This window comes from Falco peregrinus, chromosome 2 (genome assembly GCF_023634155.1).
Source record: "Falco peregrinus isolate bFalPer1 chromosome 2, bFalPer1.pri, whole genome shotgun sequence".
NCBI lineage: Eukaryota > Metazoa > Chordata > Aves > Falconiformes > Falconidae > Falco > Falco peregrinus.
Genome location: NC_073722.1, coordinates 42,403,656 through 42,424,345, shown reverse-complemented (window position 1 = coordinate 42,424,345; position 20,690 = coordinate 42,403,656). Strand labels below are relative to the sequence as shown.

At 37.6% G+C, this 20,690-nt stretch overlaps 1 protein-coding gene and 1 long non-coding RNA gene across 3 annotated transcripts in view; one reads left to right on the top strand and one right to left on the bottom strand.

Moving 5' to 3' along the window:
- The window catches only part of CTNNA2 (catenin alpha 2), a 513,312-nt gene that overhangs the window by 37,581 nt on the left and 455,041 nt on the right, over nt 1-20,690 (bottom strand). For both annotated transcript variants that reach the window (XM_055797148.1, XM_055797149.1), the window contains exons 13-14: nt 9,267-9,418; nt 2,268-2,381 (exon numbers count right to left, since the gene is read on the bottom strand). In XM_055797148.1, the coding sequence (XP_055653123.1) occupies nt 2,268-2,381; nt 9,267-9,418 (266 nt within the window). The remainder of the gene's footprint in view (nt 1-2,267; nt 2,382-9,266; nt 9,419-20,690) is intronic.
- Nucleotides 2,364-20,690, top strand: part of LOC114010967 (uncharacterized) — a 34,305-nt gene continuing 15,978 nt past the window's right edge. The window contains exons 1-2 of the long non-coding RNA XR_003552661.2: nt 2,364-2,457; nt 11,977-12,030. This is a non-coding gene — a long non-coding RNA (uncharacterized LOC114010967). The remainder of the gene's footprint in view (nt 2,458-11,976; nt 12,031-20,690) is intronic.

The following is a 20,690-nucleotide window of genomic DNA, read 5'->3' as shown; positions in this document are numbered from 1 at the left end:
TCTATTCCAGCTGCTGATGTGCTTTCAAAGAAGCTATATCCTATAGCAAATGCAGCTTATATATTTGTTTTATTTCTGTTGAAGACCAATACAAGTATTTCTACTGAAACACTAATAGCTTTATGAAGTAAGCATATTAAACTAATCCATTACATTTGACAAATAAAAATCCAGCTTTCCTACAGAAAAGGTTCAAATACGATACCATTATGCTTAGCAGACTCATTTCAATGAGTCACTCAAGACTGTGGACAGGGTGGCTTCTGCTTAGCATGTTTTCATTTCAGGTTTTCGTAATTTGTTGCTTCCTGTACATATTGCATTCTATGTTATTATGGAACAGGACTGTCTTTATAATATATTATGTTTATACCGTGTATAGCTGATCGAAGCAGAAGGTTTTAAGTGCAAAAGTGATAACAGCAATAAATGTAATAGAATTTAAGACTTGTAAGTCCCTAGGTAAACTAGATTCTTAGTAAAAATATTACTGCAGTCTTTACTTTGTTTTCAGATCAAAAAAGGATGATACGCTACTCAATCCTAGACATAACCAAAAGAAAAGAAAAGACGACTGTGAAATAACTGTATTGTATCTCAATACTTTTATAGCTAAGACTTACTGCCAATTCTTTGAATATAACAAACAGGACTTTATGCTCTTTAAAATATAAAAAGATTTATTTATATATATATAAAGATAAAAGATAGTCAACTGCATCCAGAACATCATTCTGTCATCATTGTCAGTGTAAGGTATAGTTCTGAAATTTGCCTGACTGCCGGGTTTTCAATGCCAGTTCCTGGTTACCCAGCTCTATGGGATGAGAACCTACAACCCATCTGCTCTTTATATAGGTGATAGTGATACATATGAAATGTCCTTGATATGCAAGTACAAAATTATTTTGCCCTTGGGATTTAGTGGTAGAAACCCACCTTTTCTGATACATGGTATGGTTTATTTACTAACTGTATTCAAGATTCAGGGAAATTAATTTAAGACAAAAAGAAACCTCTGCCCATTCCACTGAATCTATGTGTCACATTCCTCCAATAACTCTAAGTAAGCTTCATTTAGGTTTCCATTACTCTACTGTTTCTTTTCAGGATATAAAATGTTTGTGTCAAGCCCTAACATACTGTAGATCTTCCTACGGCAGCTGAGAACTCCTCTTTCCTGATCCTCTGAACTGATCTTTCAAAGCATCAAAATGCCTTTTGGTCTTCAAGTTCTCGGCCCTACAATTCCTCTTCCAGAAGCCAAGGTAAGAAGTCACTGTTCCCGTTACCAGCTTTTGCTGCAGTGTTTGAGTGCATATGGGGAGGATACTTCTAATTTAGTGTGTTACTTCACTTTTAACACTTATTAGAAGAAACTGCAGACCTGTGCAAAACAGCCATGAATATCAATCAGGTAATTCCCAGTTCCCCACTGGTTCTCTGCTGGAAAATGTAAAGGCTTTTTTTTTTTTTTTTTTTTTTTCCTTCGCACTCTCTTTCCAGTTATATATATTTTCATGATGCCCTTTGCCCCCCAAATTCTAATCTGACATTTATACTTATCTTTTTTTATATATACTCTGAGCAGCCTGTTTAGTTAAAGGTAAAGTAAAAAAAAAAAAAAACCACCCCAAAAAATAATCAGAGGGTGGCATAATCCTGCGCGTTAACAAACTTCACTTCTCCAGCACCTATGACCCCTGAAGCACTCATCAGCTTAATTTGCAATCCCCGTGCAGAAGTGGAGGTCACAAATCACAATGGCTCAAGTTTATCATGATGTGATTACTCTGGCAAAATTACACTGACTCAGTAACAAATGTCTTCAATTACAATTAAATTACAGGGATGACTCGGTAGCTTAAACAGATCTTCTTGACAGGTTTGCACACTGGGAAACATGACTAATGTAAGATTTCTCTGGGTACAGCACATGGTGCCCTGATGGATTTTTTTTTAATTTATTTTTTTTTTAGTTTGCTGACTACTCCCACAGTTTCAGCACATTCCAAACCTGCAAGGCCTTCTCCTACAGCACTAGCTGGAGCAAACAGCTGGTACAAAGCATCATATAAGCCTAAGGAAGATCATGCAATAAAGTCAGTGGTTTTCAAATAGGTGAGACATGAAAAAGCTTTAAAAATACTCCTGTCCTTTCTTAAGTGACCCTGAAGATTTGAAATCACTACATTTGCTTTCCAAGGCATAGCTTTTTATTTGTAGCTATAGAGACACTTAACGTAGTAAGTGGATTTTATACTCACCCTTGCACTCTGGCCAGCAATAAGCTGGTCGTCTTCAGTCTGAACACTTGTTCGGCTGCGAACGTCATAATCTTCCTGCTCAAAGTCTGAATCATCCTCTAGCTCTTCAGGGGTCTAGAGAGAGAGACAGAGAGAGAAAGCAAAAGAGAGGAGATGACAAGCTTATAAAGGATACAAAGTCCCATGTACAGTAAGTTCTTATTTCATCGACTACCTGCTCAGGAAATGCTTTTTCTCTTTGCTTTTAAATTAACTTGTCTGCCCAAGCAGTCAAGAACTGAAATTGAATTGTCTTTAAAATTAAGTTGTTTCAACTATAGTTTTCTTTACAAATGGCATTTATCATTACCTTGCTGCAACTTTTCTTAACTCTGTTAACATGATGAATGCAGTTCCTGGAACAAAGATCCTCTGGAAACACCAACAACTGGAATGCAGTGTTTCAAAATTATGTTCATTCATATATAATTGGATATTAATGCTATTATATTACTGGAATCTCCACGTAATCTTCAAGAGAGAAGGTAAATACCTAGGAAAAAGTAACTAACATCCTGCAAGAAAAAGTTATCAAAGCAAATAAGAGATTTCCCCTTGAAAGAAAATGTAAATTATGTCAACTGGTTTTTAAACAAATGTAAAGTTTATAATCTGCTTTATCTTGTTGGTTCATATGCTTCTTTTCAGCTCTTGAATTTGCCTCATCCCCTACACTGAAAAGACATTATCCCCATTGCTGGTGCTACGAATTGTGTGAGGGTCCCTGGGCATATGGATTAAATCTAGTTATGTATATGCTGGCTTCAAGTTGTTTAAAATGTTGGTGAGAGGGACAAAAAAAGATAACTGATGGATCTGTTTACTTGGGTTTTTCACCTTCTAGCAAAAAATATTTCCTTATGTATATATGGAGAGACAGCTTACTTTAAATCACTATTTAGCACTATATAGAATATAGATGGTGCAAAACCAGAAATAGTCTTTAGAAGGAAGATTATATTGCCTTTTGTGCTTGAATTGCATCTAGTACAACAATCTAGCCATGACTAACTTCTGAAGGTACAATATGTGACAGTGCTGATAGAAAAAGATCACAGTAACTGTGCAGAAAAATCCTTACCCTACTGGGTACACATACACCTCAGCGTTAACCTAGAGGGCCAGTCATTACAGAAGAAATCATCCATGCTGGCATTTCATGCTTGGAGGCAATGTCAAGTTTGCTAGCAGAGGTGCTAATCATTGCCAGTTGTCATTACAGCTCTGTCTTGAAGATGCTCAGTCACTAGGAACTGGTCCAAACCCTCTAACATAATGTAGAGAAGTCTTTTGGCGATATTTATATTACAGCCTGGTTTCCAACATGAAGTGCACATCACTGTTTGTAATGGAAAATCAGCTGCTTTGCTAGCTACGTGGTGAAGTACACATGATGGGGAGAGTAAAACACAGCCATGTTCGTTTGGCTTAAAATGTATGAATTAAATATGTGTTTTGATGCTTAGCACTGAAGGAAGAAATAACCAAGTATGACAGTATGGTAATGAAACTCAGGCTGCCTTTCTGAAGAGATGCGTAGAAATAGTGTATATTAACAGGATAGACAGGAGATGAATTTCAGGTGAAAAAATGGATTTATCTTTTCTCCACTGACACAGGGGGAAAAGAAAAAAAAAAAAAAAAAAAAAAGAAAGATTGGTACCCATCATTAGAATGTCCAATGGTCTTGCTTTCCAATCGCCTTTAATCACTTTATTCTCTCTCCTCAGTTGCCTGAGGGAAGGATGTGACTTTAAAATCTACCATAAGCAAACCAGCTACTAAGAGAATTATACAACACCCTGAGCAGAAGAGGGTATTTGCTATTATAGGGCTCAGCTTTTTATTTGCCTAGGCTTTACTGTGAGGAACAGGGTGGAGAGTTTAAATCCCTTTTTCATAAACCGTTTGGCTCTTATCCATCCTCCAAGTCCATTCAGCTATCTAGTTGCACTGATCATTATAAAACCAGTACCCTCCCCTGCCCTCTCTCCAAGTATACTCCTCTTAGTAACTTCCATCTCCACTTTAATAAATAAGGCTATAAAAGATAACGTGCAGCCCTTTGCTAGGCTTTTATAGTCAGAGTGGCAGTAAATTAAAGGTGCAACATTCAGAATATTACATCTCAACACTGTAACCAGTAAGGACATGATGATACCTCTTAAAAAACCTAAAATATTCTGAAAATTCCGTTTCAGGGATTTATTTATAAAGAAACATTCAGGAAAAAATGTATTGCTGTTACTGCCTGACTTTCATAATGTTAAAATTTGTGATCTTTAAAAGATTGAAAATTAGTAAGTATAGATGTTGAACTTCGAGAAAATGTAGTGTAAACCAAAAGGACAAGCTAATGCAACTGTTAATAATATACAAGCACAAGAAATCTCAGTATTTCCTCTCTGTACCAGTGAGATCTAATTAAAAACTAACTTTCAGATTCACTTACTCAAGGTTTTCAAGTGTAGTGAATTTAACATCCTCATTTTCTTCAAAAAATAGCTACATTTTTCATTAAGATGAACAGTAGTTAACTGTTATCTGTAGGCTGCCATTTAAAATATGTTGCATACTTTTCGCTCTTGCATCATTGTGTTGTTTTATCTGATTGATCTCTTGGAGATGCAGCCCATACGTAATAGGGTCTCCTGTTTGTTTAGACACAACCGTATAAAAAAGAAATATTCTATTGAGGTATCTTGACATAAAGATTTTTACTCTTAGCAGGGCCTTCTAAACATACCATAACAACTCTAATTTTTGTGCACAACTAACAGGACCTTGGTATTTAAAACCTAGTTTCCAAGACAACAAAGTCTGGAATTTAATTTATCTGAGTTGGAAGACAGAAGGACTGAATCAGTCTGGCAGGCACCTGAACCTATGATCACACAGACATAGGAAACATGGATTTGCGATTGGAGACAGCTTCCAAATAAAACTATGACAACCACTAGTGGCAGGAGGAGCTAAAGTAATTTTCAAAAATAATTGATTTTATGAACTCACTGATTTTAGTAGAAAAACGGTACATTTTCACAATTTTTAGTCTGTCTGTTCTGTGGCACAGGCTGTAAGGCTTCCCAGGGCTATTTTCACATAAAGTATCTCTACTACACATAAAGCATATTCTTCATTCATCTAATTCAGATGAATTCTTCCAGTGAAGAAGAATCTTTCACAATCCGAGCTAAATCACCCAGTAAATATATACTTTTCTTTTAAGATGTATGCTTTATTTCTAACAAGAATTTGGTGACTTTCAGCTTCCAGTAATTTTTAAAAATATCTCTCTGGCTGCTAAACTGTAGACTTTGCCGTAAACAAAGTATCTTCCATCAATATAATTGCAGTATAAAAGTGTGAATTATGCATGTCATAAAATGGCATATATATGCAGATTTATAGATGCTTTTTGTTTAATATTCCACCAATTCAAATATGATGAAGATAGAAACCTCACTATGCTATAGTTCTGTATGCACTTAAAAATTGTAAGACGCAATTATAAGAATTTCAGCACTGCAAACACCAAGTGAAGCTAACCTTGTACTGAGAGGAAAGAAGGAAAAGATAATCCCCCATTTTTTAACATGAAAATACCCTCTAATTCTAAAAGCTAAGGAGAGAAAAACCCTTTATAATATGTTTTTCTATTCAGCTCCATGCTACACTGTACATTTGTTTTTGCACAAGGGCAGTTGCAGCCTGAGTGACTCAGGTGCTGCAAACAGCTTTGGAGTAGCAAAGTAAAAGAACCTCTCTCACAGCATGTCTTCAGCTGTTCAATGATTTACAGTAATATCTCACACTTTAAATTCAACCTGAGAAGCAACAGGTAGTCAATGTAGACAACGGACCCCATAACACCCTTTGGAGATAGGCTGTCTAAAAAGATGATGGGATTCTCCACCAGGTCTAGTTTGCCAGAGGATCTGAGATGTAGCAGCACTCTGGAAGTCTCCACAGTGGCTGCTCCATGGGTGATCATGGCTAAGTCTACACTGACAAGTATGGAAGAGTAGAAGAGAATTCATACATCTGAACAGTTGGGGCTAAGGACTTGACGTGCACTACCCTCACTTCATTTTTACTCAGACTCACTACAGGCTTTTCACACAGACTGGAAGTTCCTTAATGATAGAATAGAACAGAATAGATGTGCATTTAAGATGCTCCTAGGATGCATCTTCCAGAATCATCCCAAAGAATCAAGTTTATATGCTCTAAGACTACTCTGTAAAATGAACTAAAACACAGCAAGAGGGAACAACTGGAGATTGGCTTAAAAAGTGTACTCCTGATCCAAACACATGTAACACTAAGGCTAATGTATATGTAGCTAACAGCGAGGTTGCTAACAGTAAAGGCCATGTGTGAAAAGAGAAGACCAGGCTTGGAGATACATAAGAATGAGAAAAATGTGATTCTTCCTAATGGCACAGACAATTTTTGTGTAATAACTGAGAGAATATCATAAGTAGGTATGAAAAAAACTGTAATTTGATCCCCACACAGTAATAGAAAAATATGTTGGCACTAAGTTATTATTTTCTATCTTATTTTTACATTCTATAATTATACTTCTAAATTTATTGATACAAGCGCTTCAGCTGTGAAAAAGATTTTTTCTTCTGTATAGATCATAATAATAGTCCTCAATGCAAAAATTAGTCTCCTTTCTCTTTCAAAGGGACAATAAAATCTCCATGTTTCAAGGGAAAAGAGCAGAGTTATCCCTCTTTCCTTCAGCTTACTAAAGGTAATAATACCAACAAAAATTAATTTAAAAAGTGGCTTTATTTCCTCTATGGAATAAGGGAATCGTCTCAGACAAATTCAGTCTTTCATGGTATGCACATGAACAATTACTGCCTGAAAATAATTGTGGCAGATGCTCTAAAAAGTTTGCAAGGTTTTTTTGGTTTTATAATTCTGCAAGAAGTTTTACAGCCTAAATTAAAGGGATATATGAGATTTGGTAGATTATTAGATAAAAATATTCTAAGGACTGTATTTTATAGCTTAACGCTTCACCCTTTAATTATATATTTCATTTCAATGTGAGATGTTTGGATGTGTCTGAAACTGAAACTAATTTTGTTTTCTACAGAAAAGGTTCTGATTCAGCAACTCCAGTCTATGTCAGTTTATATATGTGGATTTTCCCAGTTAACTCACAAGGATAATGAATCCATTTATGTGCTTTAGTTCTCTGTCTGGGTAAGGAGTACTACATTTAGCTCCATAAATAACTTCATTGTCTGAATGTAAAAGTACATCTTCCTAATCTAGGTAAGCAGAACTCATTAACTCATATCATACAAGGAGCAGAAAGTAGCAGTGATACAATTGCAAAAGTAATCTAGGATGTAAACAGGAGACTGTGAAGCCTGTATGTTGATCAGCTTTCGAAGCTAGTAGTTAATGTAACATAAGACAGAAATTAAATAAGTGAATGTGCCTCCAGAATTTAAAATTGTGCTTTGTGCTTAGCTGAAGCATCTCACCCAGTATGGACAGCCTCATGATGACCTCTCTGGGACAGCTCTGATGTACAGGGGGGTGCTGGAAGATACACCTCTGCATAAGGGATGGTGGGAAAGCGTGGGTCTATAGCAGAACCCACCTGATGATTATGTCTCATGAAGCAATTTAAAATGACTCATGAGAGACTAAAAAAGATTAAAATGTGTTTGGAAGTGGTTCTTATCCTACAAGAAGTTTGGAAACTACTGCTACAGACTAAGGAACTAGACTATCAAAGGAAAAACTGAAATACTTTACAGATCTTTTATTTGCATCCCAGTCCAGAAGACTTGCAAATACCCCAGTGTTGCATACCCAGAAAACGGGACAGGTTTGCCATCCTTGTTTGTCATCAGCCATGACTATAAATCAGGCTACCTGAGATTAGCACTGGGTGTGGGAATGGAGTTTATATTTCACAGTTATGAAATTAAGCCCGTCAAAAGCTTTTCCTGTAAATGTTAATACATAGTGACAGATGACTAAAATGGGGCTGTTTTGGAGTGGTCCAGCTGCCTAAAGCCTTACATCAGTGTCATAATATACTCACAACCACGAGTGTATGTTACCTGTTTGCTCAAAGGTTTGAGCTGCTGCTTTAGCACTGTTATTCGCTTTGTAAGTTTTCTCCGTGATTTTCACAGTAGCTTTATTTGTACGTGACTTTCACTGGGGCAGATTCAAGGTAATTTGGGCTTTAAATAAGAGTTTCAATTGCTGAAGAGATGTCCAAAGCAGGTTTGGTTTGTTATTTTGGTGGTGGTGGCTCTTTTTTTGGTCTGTTTGTTTGTTTGGGTTTTTAATTTTTAGACTACAGTAAAAAACAAGACACACATCTCTCACAATAATTATGTTGTTCTGTGGGGTTCTTTATTTGTTTGTTTGCTTTTTTAAAAGATGCCTAAGTAAATTGAATCAATTGGTTACTCAGCACTGAAATGACACATTCTTTGCCTCAGTAATCATTCAAAACCATCCCTGCAGAGGCTCACTGGAGCAGCAAGATTATTTATTTATTCATTTAGATATTAACCAGACTTACCTCATATCCTAGGCAGCACACATACATTAAGGAAAAAAAAACACCACCAAACCACGAGAAAAATCTACACAAACTTTGAAGATCTTAGCAAATTAATGCTACTAGTATGGGAACAGTAATGAAGTTTGCATCTATTGGCAGTTGTGATCAAATCTTCTCCTAGGTGATTAACAAATTAATTGTGGTTCATCTCCTAAAACACCCTCATCCCTTTAGTTACAAATTCACTTTTGCTGCACAGACTTTTGTTTCATGTTTGTTTCAATGTCAAGCTTTTCTGACTTATTATGAAACAAAGTTGATTCCAAGAAGCTTTTATATTCCTCTCATCCAATGCAATACTTTCCTGTAAGTCCCAACTTTTATTTCCCAGGTGCCTTACATACCCTTATCATCAGAACAGCTTTCCTGATGTCACGAACTCCATCATAAACCAAGCGGGAGGCATCTATGAACTCATTTTCTTCAAATGGCTGTGGGACATTTGCACTCAAAGCTTCAATGGCAACCTCAACTTGTTCAGCAAAACGTGGCATAACTAGATTAAACAAAATGAAAGGCACTAAGATTAGACACCTTCTTTCGTGAACATTTTTCCCTGCCCTTGGGCATAAATACTTTCCAGTAGACACAGTACATACTGTTACAATTTCAAGACTCGGGAAGCCTCATGGCATGGTTTGTACTGACTCTGCACATGCAGAGCTCTGGAACATTTTCTGACAGCATGAAATAACAATCTTCATATTCTCTCCTCCAATTGCACAATACGGAATGAAAAACTTCCATTAAAAAGTGTGATTTACCAACTTTTAAAAGACTGTAAGATACCTGAATTATGAATAAAGTACATTTAAAACCTTTACAACTTGGAATGAACACAGTACATATTTATACCAAATGATCAAAGCAAAATGTAGCTATTATGCCTACTAATTTAGATAACTAACTGCAGTCTAGTTCATATGGAATAATAATAATAATAATTGTTCAAGGGACAAAATGCAAAACCTAGGAAATTACTTTTGTGAAGGCACATAAATGTACATTCTGTTTCTTCACTATCATCATGTATATAACACAAAAAATAGCCATAGATATTAGGTAATGGTATTATAAACAGCAGTATAAGCTTTTAAAATACATATCTTAAAGCAATTATTTATTTATGTAAATAGTTTAAAGGCATTCCTTGAAGTAACAACAGGCTTTTCTTCCAATTTTATACAGGATTCCTTTGAAGGTATAATAACTATCTCCATGTCACATATGCAGAAAGATGAATATTCCCCAAACCAGTCCTCTAATAACTTAAACGCAAATCCTGGAAGCAGGAAGAGGAACATCAGGTCCCACTAATTATAATGCACCTATACTTCTGAACTTAGTTACTCCTACTCAGTATTTTAACATTAATACTGGAGGACTGGACTCTCATGTACTACAGGACAAACAGAACCAATGCTTCATTAGAAACCTGGATACAAAATTGCATTGGGATTAATTCTTCTAAATTTAAGGAATTTGGGTCAAGCTTAAGATTTACATGAAGCAATTTTTTCATTATATTCACATATTTTTTATTATGTGATGCCTTTTAGTATCTCTGTATCCAAATCATGTACTCTTGGCTTTATTATTTTGGCACCATAATTGCAAAACAGGAAAAGAGCGTTCCTAAGTCAGACAGATGCTTTTTGTTATAATATTGTAGTTCTTTACCATCTTTTCCTTAGACCCTGTTTTTAATACACTTTTTGGTAGCCTCATTCAGACTGATGAATACAAGGGGGAATTTCCAGTGTCATTTTCATCAACAGCAGTGACAATCTTTCCTAGGAAGTAAACTTCCCTGTGGTAGGAAACCACATTTTCTTCTTGACTGAATGTCCTTAAATATATTTTATTCATAATGAAAACTATGGTTTTATGCATCTTACTATCTGATTTAAAGTAAAAACACAAAAAGACATATTAAAGAGTAGTTTACATTTTGAAGAAAAAGTGGCAGTAACTAAAAGCTTAACCTTTCTGTTTCTGGCATTACTGACTTGATGTTAAATAGGAACCCTTTAAAGGGATATAACTACTCAAAACTTGTTTATTCTGCCTAGGCATATATACACACACATATATATGTTTTTGTTCATGTACACAGATGAACATAAATTGTATCTTTATTGCAGATAATGTTTAATAAGTGCAATAAGTACTGGGGATATATTGGAGAAAACAGGAAAATGTGACAGCAACAATAGACTTTAAAAAAGTAAACATTAACAAAACATTGCTAGGCAGAGGGGAAACATTTTAATTAGAAAAGGAGTTCAAGAGAGCTGGAAGTTTTGGAAAGAGTATTAATAAATGCATATATCAAATTAGCTTAATTAGTGGAACACTTGAAAGTGTAGTAGGAGACTAATATGATTGCATAAAGAAGTCTTTAGCCTGAAAAACAAAAAGCAAACATTAAAAATACAATGAAAACAAGTAAACATAAAGAATAAAAGAAAGATTATTTAGAGTCATGGGGTTTAAAAAAGTAAAGCTAGAGGTGCAAAAATGACAATAAAAAAAGAGGGAAAGAACCTTAATATTTAGGCTCTTTAAATTTCTATCTAGAATTTCCTAACTAGCAGAGGTGGTCAGGTATTTAATATAATTAATAGTAAGTGCAACAGACCTGAAATAGGAAAGGGCAGTTTGGAGAACATCTACATAAACATAAGGAAATGTATGTATTAAATATGTCTTCAAGTTAAGAAAAGACAGTAAAATGTACCCTGCAATTCTTAAGGAAATAATCAGAGCAATTTTTGAGCCATCTTTGAGAACTCAAGAGAAAGAATAACAATGAAAGTTCCAAAGATTTAGAAAAAGAAGAAAAAGCACATATTTATTTATATAAAGGTAGAGAAGAAAATAAGGAAGAATTATAGGACATTCAGCCTAATTTTAGTACCCAGAAAAAAAATGAAATGTGATGTAAAGCAATTAATGCTTAATTATCTTGTAAATAATGAGCAGATGTTGGACAGGCAATAGATTTGTCAAAATAAGTTGCATCAAGCTATTACAATTTTTTTGCTTTGACAGGGAAGCCAACTAGTGAGCTGGAGAAAGCAGCAGATATGATACAGCTTGACTTTGGTAAGAATTTTGACATGGCCACACATGACATTCTTAGAAGAAACCCAAGGAAAATGTAAATTAAGTTACTATAAGGTGGACATGGAACTCATGAGAAAAAGCATCTCAAGGAATAATTACCTGTGTCATGTTGTCAAACCAGAAAGATATGTCAAGTGGATTCTTGCAGTGTGTCTAACAAAGAGATGCTATTGTAAAAAATGGGAAGTCAATCTAGTATTATTAAAATATATAGAAAAAGACTTGAGAGACTATACAGTGAAGCTGCACAGTGAGGCCCTAGTTGGAGTATTTATTAAGTACCTGACCAAGATTTTTGTAGCATGTGTACAAGATATAAAAAAAAAAGTTTAAACACCATCACCACCGTATTTTGTGGTTGTATCCAGACATTTCTATGTATTTCTATGTTTCAACAACACAATGTAGTCCAAATAACATAAATGCTTCTATAATCTTTATCTAGAAGCTATTTCTGAATCATGTTTCAAATACTCAGATCAAAGAACTTCCACCAGCTCCTCAAGGAAATTACTCATAACCTGATAGAGGTTACTGCTCAGATTTTTTTCCCCAAAAAAAGAAGATAAACATGCTTATTTTAGTTGATTATTACAACTCATTTATCTCCAATATCTATAAAAATATAAATAATAGATATCTGTATATGAATATATATAAATTGGTGAACACGTTTACATTTAACATCTAAGCATGTAGTTTGGACTACAAGAATCGTTTTCCAATTATTTTTACCTGATCTATGAATATGAAAGCACATAGAAAAGCAGGCAGCAATGCATGCTGTATTTGTTACACTAGTCTGGTCACAAGCAAACCCACCTGAGTTTGTAGTCTTAGGCCCAGAGATCCGCAAGGGAGATACAGAAGTGAAACGTTTTAAAGATTATTTACTTGCTAAATCAGAACTCCCCCTGGTATCATGGAAATGCAGCAGGAAAACTAAGGCTTAGCCGCCATCATGGAAACACGGTGGGATGACTCACATGACAGGAGTGCTGCAAGGGGTGGCTATGAACACCTCAGAAGGGACGGGCAAGGAAGGAGATGTGTTGAGTAGCCCTGTAGATTAGGGAGTGTTTTGGTTGTCTAGGGCTGAACGATGGTGATGATAGGGCTGAGGGTAGGAATCAGGGAAAAGCCAACAAGGCAGATACCTGGTGGGAGTCTGTTACAGACCACCCAGCCGGGACGAAGAGGCAGGTGACATATTCTATAAGCAGCTGGGAGAAGTCTCACAATGGCAGCCCTTGTTCTGGTGGGAGCCTTCAGCTTAGCAGCTGCCCGCTGGAAGTACAGCCCGGCAGGGAGGGACCAGCCCAGGAGGTTCCCGGAGCGTGTGGAAGAGACCTCCCTGGCCCAGCCGGTGAGGGAGCCGGCGAGGGAAGGTGCCCGTGGGACCGGCTGCTCCTGAGCCGAGAAGGGCGGTGTGGTGGCTGGAGGCCACCTGGGGCACAGCTATCATGGAGCAGTAAGAGTTTCCCATTCCCAGAGAAGCGAGGCGAGGCGGGAGCCAGCAGACCTGCCTGGGGCTAGCGGGGGGCAGAGCTGGGCCTGTGGAGGAGCCGGGCTGACAGAGCCCCTGGGGCAGCAGCCCAGGGGCTGAGTGCTCCGGGCAGGCCGGGCGATCTGAGCAGGTGTGTATGGCGGTGGAGCCGGTGGGGGAGGCCAGCCAGGCTGAGCAGAGAGCTTGGCTGGGACTCTGGAAAAAAGGAGAGTTTATGGCCTTTGGAAGGAGGGGCAGGACACTCAGGGGGACTGCAAGGGTGTCCTGAGGTTATGCAGGGAGAACATTAGAAGGGCCAAAGCTTGAGGGCAGGAGGCTCTGCAGGGGATTCTGGGCAGGCCGGGCCGAGGGGCCGGGGCCAGTGGTGTGGGGGTCCCCAGGGCCGAGTGCCGGGCCCTGCCCCTGGGTCACACCAGCCCCCGGCAGCTGCGGGCTGGGGGCAGGGGGCTGGGAACTGCCCGGCGGGACAGGGCCTGGGGGGGCTGGGCGGCAGCGGCTGGGCATGAGCCCCCAGCGTGCCCAGGTGGCCCAGGAGGCCAGCAGCGTCCCGGCTGGTGTCCGAAACGGTGTGGCCGGCAGGGATGGGGCAGTTATAATAATTCTGTAGTCAGCACTGGTGAGGCCACAGATGGAATACTGTCTTCAGTTTGTGGGCCCTCGCTACAATAAAGACACTGAGGTGCTGGAGCATTTCCAAAGAAGAGAAATGAGAAGAAAAATGAAGGCGGGGAAGAGGCTGGAGCACCAGCCTAATGGGGAGTGGCTGGGGGAGTTGTAGCGGTTTAGACTGTAGAGAAGGGGGCTGGGGGGGAACTGATGGCTCTCTGCGATGGCCTGGCAGGAGGCTGTAGCCGGGGGGTGGTGGTGGTGGTGGGGAGTGTTGGTCTCTTCTCCCAAGGAACAAGCAACAGGACGAGAGGAAACAGCCTCACGTTGTGCCAGGGGAGGTTCAGATTGGGTATGAGGAAAAATTTCTTCCCCAAAAGGGTTGTCAAGCACCGGAACAGGCTGCCCAGGCACAGGGTAGAGTCACCATCCCTGGGGGTATTTAGAAGACATGCAGCTGTGGTGCTTAGGGACATGGTTTAGTGGTGGTCTTGGCAGTGCTGGGTTAACACTGAAAGTGATGATCAGAAAGGCCTTTTGTAACATAAACAATTCTGAGTCTATGAAATTGTTGTTAAAGTATTTAAAAGGCAACTATATGATCTTTGTTCAGCACCAGATCCAGCAAAACGTGCTACAATGAGAAACATTCCTCACCGGAAATAAATATTTAATTTTAGAGAGATGTTTTAAATGCATATAATACTTTAGTAATACCATGCTATTGTACTTACTTTGCTTGAAATGGATGTACAAGAGAAACAAATAGGGAGAAGCCAAAGTGGAGCTCAATTGTCAAAGTATGACAGGACCTTCCATATTTTTCCATATTCTCTCTGTATGGGATTTTTTCCCCTTTCTACCCAAATTTTAAAGTCCTTCAACTCAGCCAATGAAGCCTTACACCAATAATGTTCTGGACTGAAGCCCCACAGATCATTTTTCTTACTATGCCACTGGAAAGATGCCAACAGTCATGACTCCATTCATTTAATCAAGAAGCAGCAGGAGTAGATTCATAAGCATCAGGCCATGCGGAGGAGATAGAAAGTTATATTTTATTTGTTCTGTTAAACATGAGATACTCATTCTTTATCACATGTATTAGCACAGTGACTGCCCTTTGGATGTGAAAGCTTCTTTCAACTATTTTAACCTTACAGACCTGTCTATAATTTAGTCCTAGATTTACATTATTACACATGAACATTATTTGCTGTTCTGAAATGGAAATAGCTATTAAGCTATATTATAAATTGCTTGCTTGCCAATTGCATTTTTACATCAGTGCTCATTTTTGATTAAACAAGCAAGGAAAACTATCTTAAACTAATAAGATGCTATTACTTACAGCTTCTCCAAGCATATGTTGCCATTTAATGTAGTAAAGTTTTTGGAAATTGTGTTAAGAATTGTATTCTTCTTCAGTTAATGTTATTGGTCCACACATGAGGAGCTCCGTGACAGTCATGTATGGACAAATATCTAACTCAGTTACACCCACAAAACTACCAGTCTTTCTTATCTGTCATTTAAGAAGGATATTCATATACCAACAGTGAAAGAGCTACAAACAAAATTCAGGCGAAGTCATAAAATCTGTACCTGGACTTGAAATTTGTAAATGCATCAGATAGAGGATGATTCAACTACTATGTACAGACAGACTGGCTATGAATTTCAGATTCAGAAGCAAATCAATACTTTGGGAGAAAAATTAAATACTGGTTTCTTAGTTTAAGCTGCAGTCTTTAAAAGTTATGCAGACACTTGGACTGAAAAATATGATCCATTAAGATCTCTCAGTCTAACTACATGAATTAATTAGGCACCTGCATAAATGTTTACGGAATCAGGTCCCAAGTTAATAGCAACACTTCTAATTTACTGACTTTGTCATTCTAACAAATAAAGATTTTAAAGCCTTTCTTTAAGTGAGTTTTCAATGGCACTGAAAGTAAAATCACAGTTGACAAAATCTAGGTTGAATGGCTGCTGGAGAAAAAAATGGGTAACAACAAAATTAAAATTACTTCCATTTTATTAATTATTTTTTAAATTTTTTTCTTTTTACTATCAGCATAATAGAAAACTAGCACATCACCATGGGTGAACTAATGCCTTGATATAACCTATATTTTCTTGTGAACCACCCTACTCCACACAGAAAATATTTTCTCTAAAACTTTACTTGGTTTTCACCTCCCCATCACTTACATATTAAAATTATCAAGTAATACTCCATTTCTAAAAATATATTTTCTGTTGACTTTTTCTCCTATGGCAATCAGTTTGTACTGCAACATTTGCATTTCAAAACATAGCTGCAAATTTTATTTAGTGATATGGGAACAGTAAGATCACTGATAGGGAAAGGTTAGGTTATATAATAAAATTATTATTATAAAAATTAAAAACGTTTGGATGTTATTGTTCATAGCATTAGAGTATTGTTTCGTTAATATGCAAGATTAAATGAATACCTAGCTAATTTAATGCATTTTCATGGCCTCATTATTTAGGAACTTGAATTCCTCACAGTCATAAGTAGATGTGAATATACAGTAATCTAGAAAGAGATAATTAAGACACAAAAAAAGCAATAAAGCAATAATGGTCAAGGTCCCTTCAGGTGCCTGGGTTTCTAATTCCTGATGATAGCAGTAGGAGTTAGGAAACTTAGCCTGATTTCATCCTACTCCATAGATCTAAAATTTTAAAATCTATGTTTTCTAATACCAAATAGGGAGCAATAGATTTTTCCATGAGTCAATTAATCAAACCTACTTTAAGAAAGGAGTTCAAATTCAGCTGGATCAAATTCTGATATTCCTCTGCCCATTGACTAGAGAGGGAGGACAGATGACTGGCTTAGACCAGATGTCTGCTTTAGACAACCCAGTTTAGGCATAAATCAGTCCCATTCCTGTGCCAAATCCTAGAACAGTTTTGGCTCTAAATCAGAACAATGTCCAGGAGGGTACTGGCTGAGCAAGAAGAGGCTACTTTCCATCCAAATCTCACTGGAACTGAAGGGTTCCCAAAGGTCTCACCTTTGGGGCATTTTTCTAGCCAGAAGACTCATTTTGAACAGCATCAGCAGAGCTACTTCTTAAAGTTTCATTTTAAGAAGACAAGCACCTACTCAAATCTCTAATATCCAGGGGTTTGGATCTGAGGGAATCACCCTTATAAAAGACCAGAAATTGTTCTCTGGAGTCAGACTGTCCTCAAACTAAACAGGTGTTTGAGCTCCAGAGAAGTCACTGATCTCACTCAGGTGTATTCAGCTTCACCCTATGACTAGCTCTTGGTAGCTTTGCATTCATTTAAGCATTTGTAATTGTCTGGAAATTTGATTTTCCCTATGCCATGTTCACAGAGGCTAGACACGTAATTTTAGATGTGGCCAAATAGCCCTTAAGTAGCTGTAAAAATCTGGTCTGGTTCGGATAAGGTTATTCAAGAATGATACAGCAGTCTAAAGTTCTGGAGAAGTACACTGCTAGAAGTTCAAAGAAGGATCCCTGAAAACCTCACACAGAGAATCTGTGCTTCTAAACATCATAGTTGGTTATGTCACATAAATCAACAAGATTATCCAGAATGATCGGTGGTACTGTAAGGTAAAGGGTTATCAGGGAAGAATAATAAAGAAAAAAAATCCATGAATAACCCAGTACATTAAAAAAACAGTGATGCTTTCTTAGGAAAAAATCTCTGCCATTATCCCACATTTAAGAGGATTTAGTACAAGAAAATCACAAAGCTATAGATTAAAAAAAACTAGAAAAAAATTTATCCAGAACTCTGAAATTTTTAAATGTTTTTTATTAACCCATTAATTTAACTAATTGACAAAAGAACACAGTGTACTAGGATGTTTAGGTATTTTAAACAGGTATTCAAAGAATGATAACTATGTGGTATCTGACATACCCTGTCAAAGACGGCATATTTCTCATTTCAGTTTGAAGGAAGAATAAGACATCAAACATGACATCTTATTTAGCCTGAAGTGTTTGTCAAAGTCTGCTTTTAGAAAAACTGTACATTCCTTATCAGAAGATTCTAAATATTTCATTAAAAGTTTTTTTAAGCCTAGTCTCATATCGTATCATAGTTTACAACATTTCAGTCATGATTATTATATTACTAATTTAAAAGAAAAAGCTTTATTAAGATATACGGAAATACTATACAATATATCACAGAATCACAGACTCATAGAATTGTTTATGTTACAAAAGACCTTTCTGATCATCACTTCCAATGTTAACCCAGCACTGCCAAGACCACCACTAAACCATGTCCCTAAGCACCACAGCTGCATGTCTTCTAAATACCCCCAGGGATGGTGACTCTACCCTGTGCCTGGGCAGCCTGTTCCAGTGCTTGACAACCCTTTTGGGGAAGAAATTTTTCCTCATACCCAATCTGAACCTCCCCTGGCACAACGTGAGGCTGTTTCCTCTCGTCCTGTTGCTTGTTCCTTGGGAGAAGAGACCAACACCCCACCCACCCACCCCCAACCCCCCCGGCTACAGCCTCCTGCCAGGCCATCGCAGAGAGCCATCAGTTCCCCCCTAGCCCCCTTCTCTCCAGGCTGACCACCCCAGTGCCCCCAGCCACCCCATCAGACTGGTGCCCCAGCCCCATTGCCCTTCATTGCCTAATATGACAGTATTAGACCAACTGGTTTTCCAAGAAGACTTTATTTAAATATTTTATTGCTTGGACTGATGTATGCTCCCATCTATGTATCTTTGTAGCACATGTGCATAGACATACTGCGCGTAGACATACATATAGTAATAATATTTTTGTTGTCATGGGTGAAGAAACATCCATATATAATTATGTCTGCGTTTTACATCACTGGATTGGGTTTTCAGAGTGTTTACATTATGTGCTCAGAGAAGAAGTCACAGACTTCTGTTACAAGTAAATAGTTATCAGTAAAAATGTGAATCCTCGTCAGTTCTGGATATCAAACCCTATGTGCCTTACACTGGTCACTCAAGAAAGAGGAAAAGTAGAATTAGGGCAAAATTTGTAGCATGCTGGTTTAAGTGCTATGGAATAGAAAAGGATGAAACATCACTGTCCAAAGCACAAGGCCATCTTTTCTTGCTATTTACTGATTCACTTTTCCCCAAAGAAAAGGTTAAAGGATAGATGTAAAAGAATGAATACGTATGCCTTACAGGATTTTGCAGTAAACACACGACTTTCAGGAAGAATCAGCCTTCACTGCCAATACTGCACCACTGATTTAGCCATGGACTGTAAAATCAGTTCTCAAGGTGCCTTGAATTTATGGCCAAGCCCTGACCCTTTGGCCTGTATGTGTTAAGTAAGTCCTCTGGCACTTCAGAGGAGGCTCCTACTTTATCTGCAGGTATATGCAACCATGTGGTATAGACATGGTAATGCAACACTTTCAGGAAATGTCAGACTTGCTCACATGCAGTGCAGGTGAGCTGTACGTTGTAGAAATTAATGGGATGTCTGGAGTTACGTTATCAAGTATTGTGAGATATGGACACACATAACAAAAAAAACACCTCCAAACTTTTTTCCTGATGGAATTCTCATTTGCAGAAAGATAATATGTCAGGGAAGAACCAAGGTAAGTGGTGTCTGCAGTGAGGTGCCTCCTGGCTAGCATAGTAGGCAACCATGTAATGAAAGGTTACATCACAAAGCGTACAAATGATAAGAAATTATGGCTGCAGGGATATATGTACCTCACCAGTTTCAGAAGTCTCACTTGTTCTCTGGCCTCCTTGCGCAAATAAAGACTACACACAGTGAGCACCCCCAAATATTATTACTACTAAATGGAACGCCCTTCAGGTTAATATTTCAAATAAAAGCTAGCTGCAGCTCTTAAAAAAATGCCCTCAAGAAACTGTTGCATGCTGTTGGACACAAAATGACTTATATAACACAAGCAAAACACCCTTTCTTGCTTTAGTTATAAGTTTGTGTGTATCTGTACGTAGGTGTGTGTAGGCAAGGGGATGCAAGGAATGCCAATGTTTTTATTTTAAAAGATTATTGTACAATTCACATTGAAATTCACAAAACATTCTGTTGGAGCTAGTCAATATTCACTGCATTTTTCTCCCAATATTTTCTAGACTTGGTATAAGTTCTTTTCTACCTCCACAACCAAACTCCTTACTTTAAAAAATGGCTTTTAACAACACAAGATGTTTTTAAGAAAAAGATTTTAACACCAACTCAGCAATAATGGTTTATTAAAATGGGCCCTTCTAATCTACTATTCATTATTTAAAGTGTCTGGCACATCCGAAATAGATAATCCTAGTATTTTTAAACATTCCAGAAGAGTTAATTTGCCTCCAAATACCCACATTTCTTTAACTTTGTCATCCTTATCTTGACCTTCTTCCATTTCTGGAAGATCTTTAGGTTATGGAGATAAAAGATAAAGCAACTATTTGGGACATTTAGGAATACCCTCCTTAAGTACAGGCTAACAGGTTAGATGTGAGGG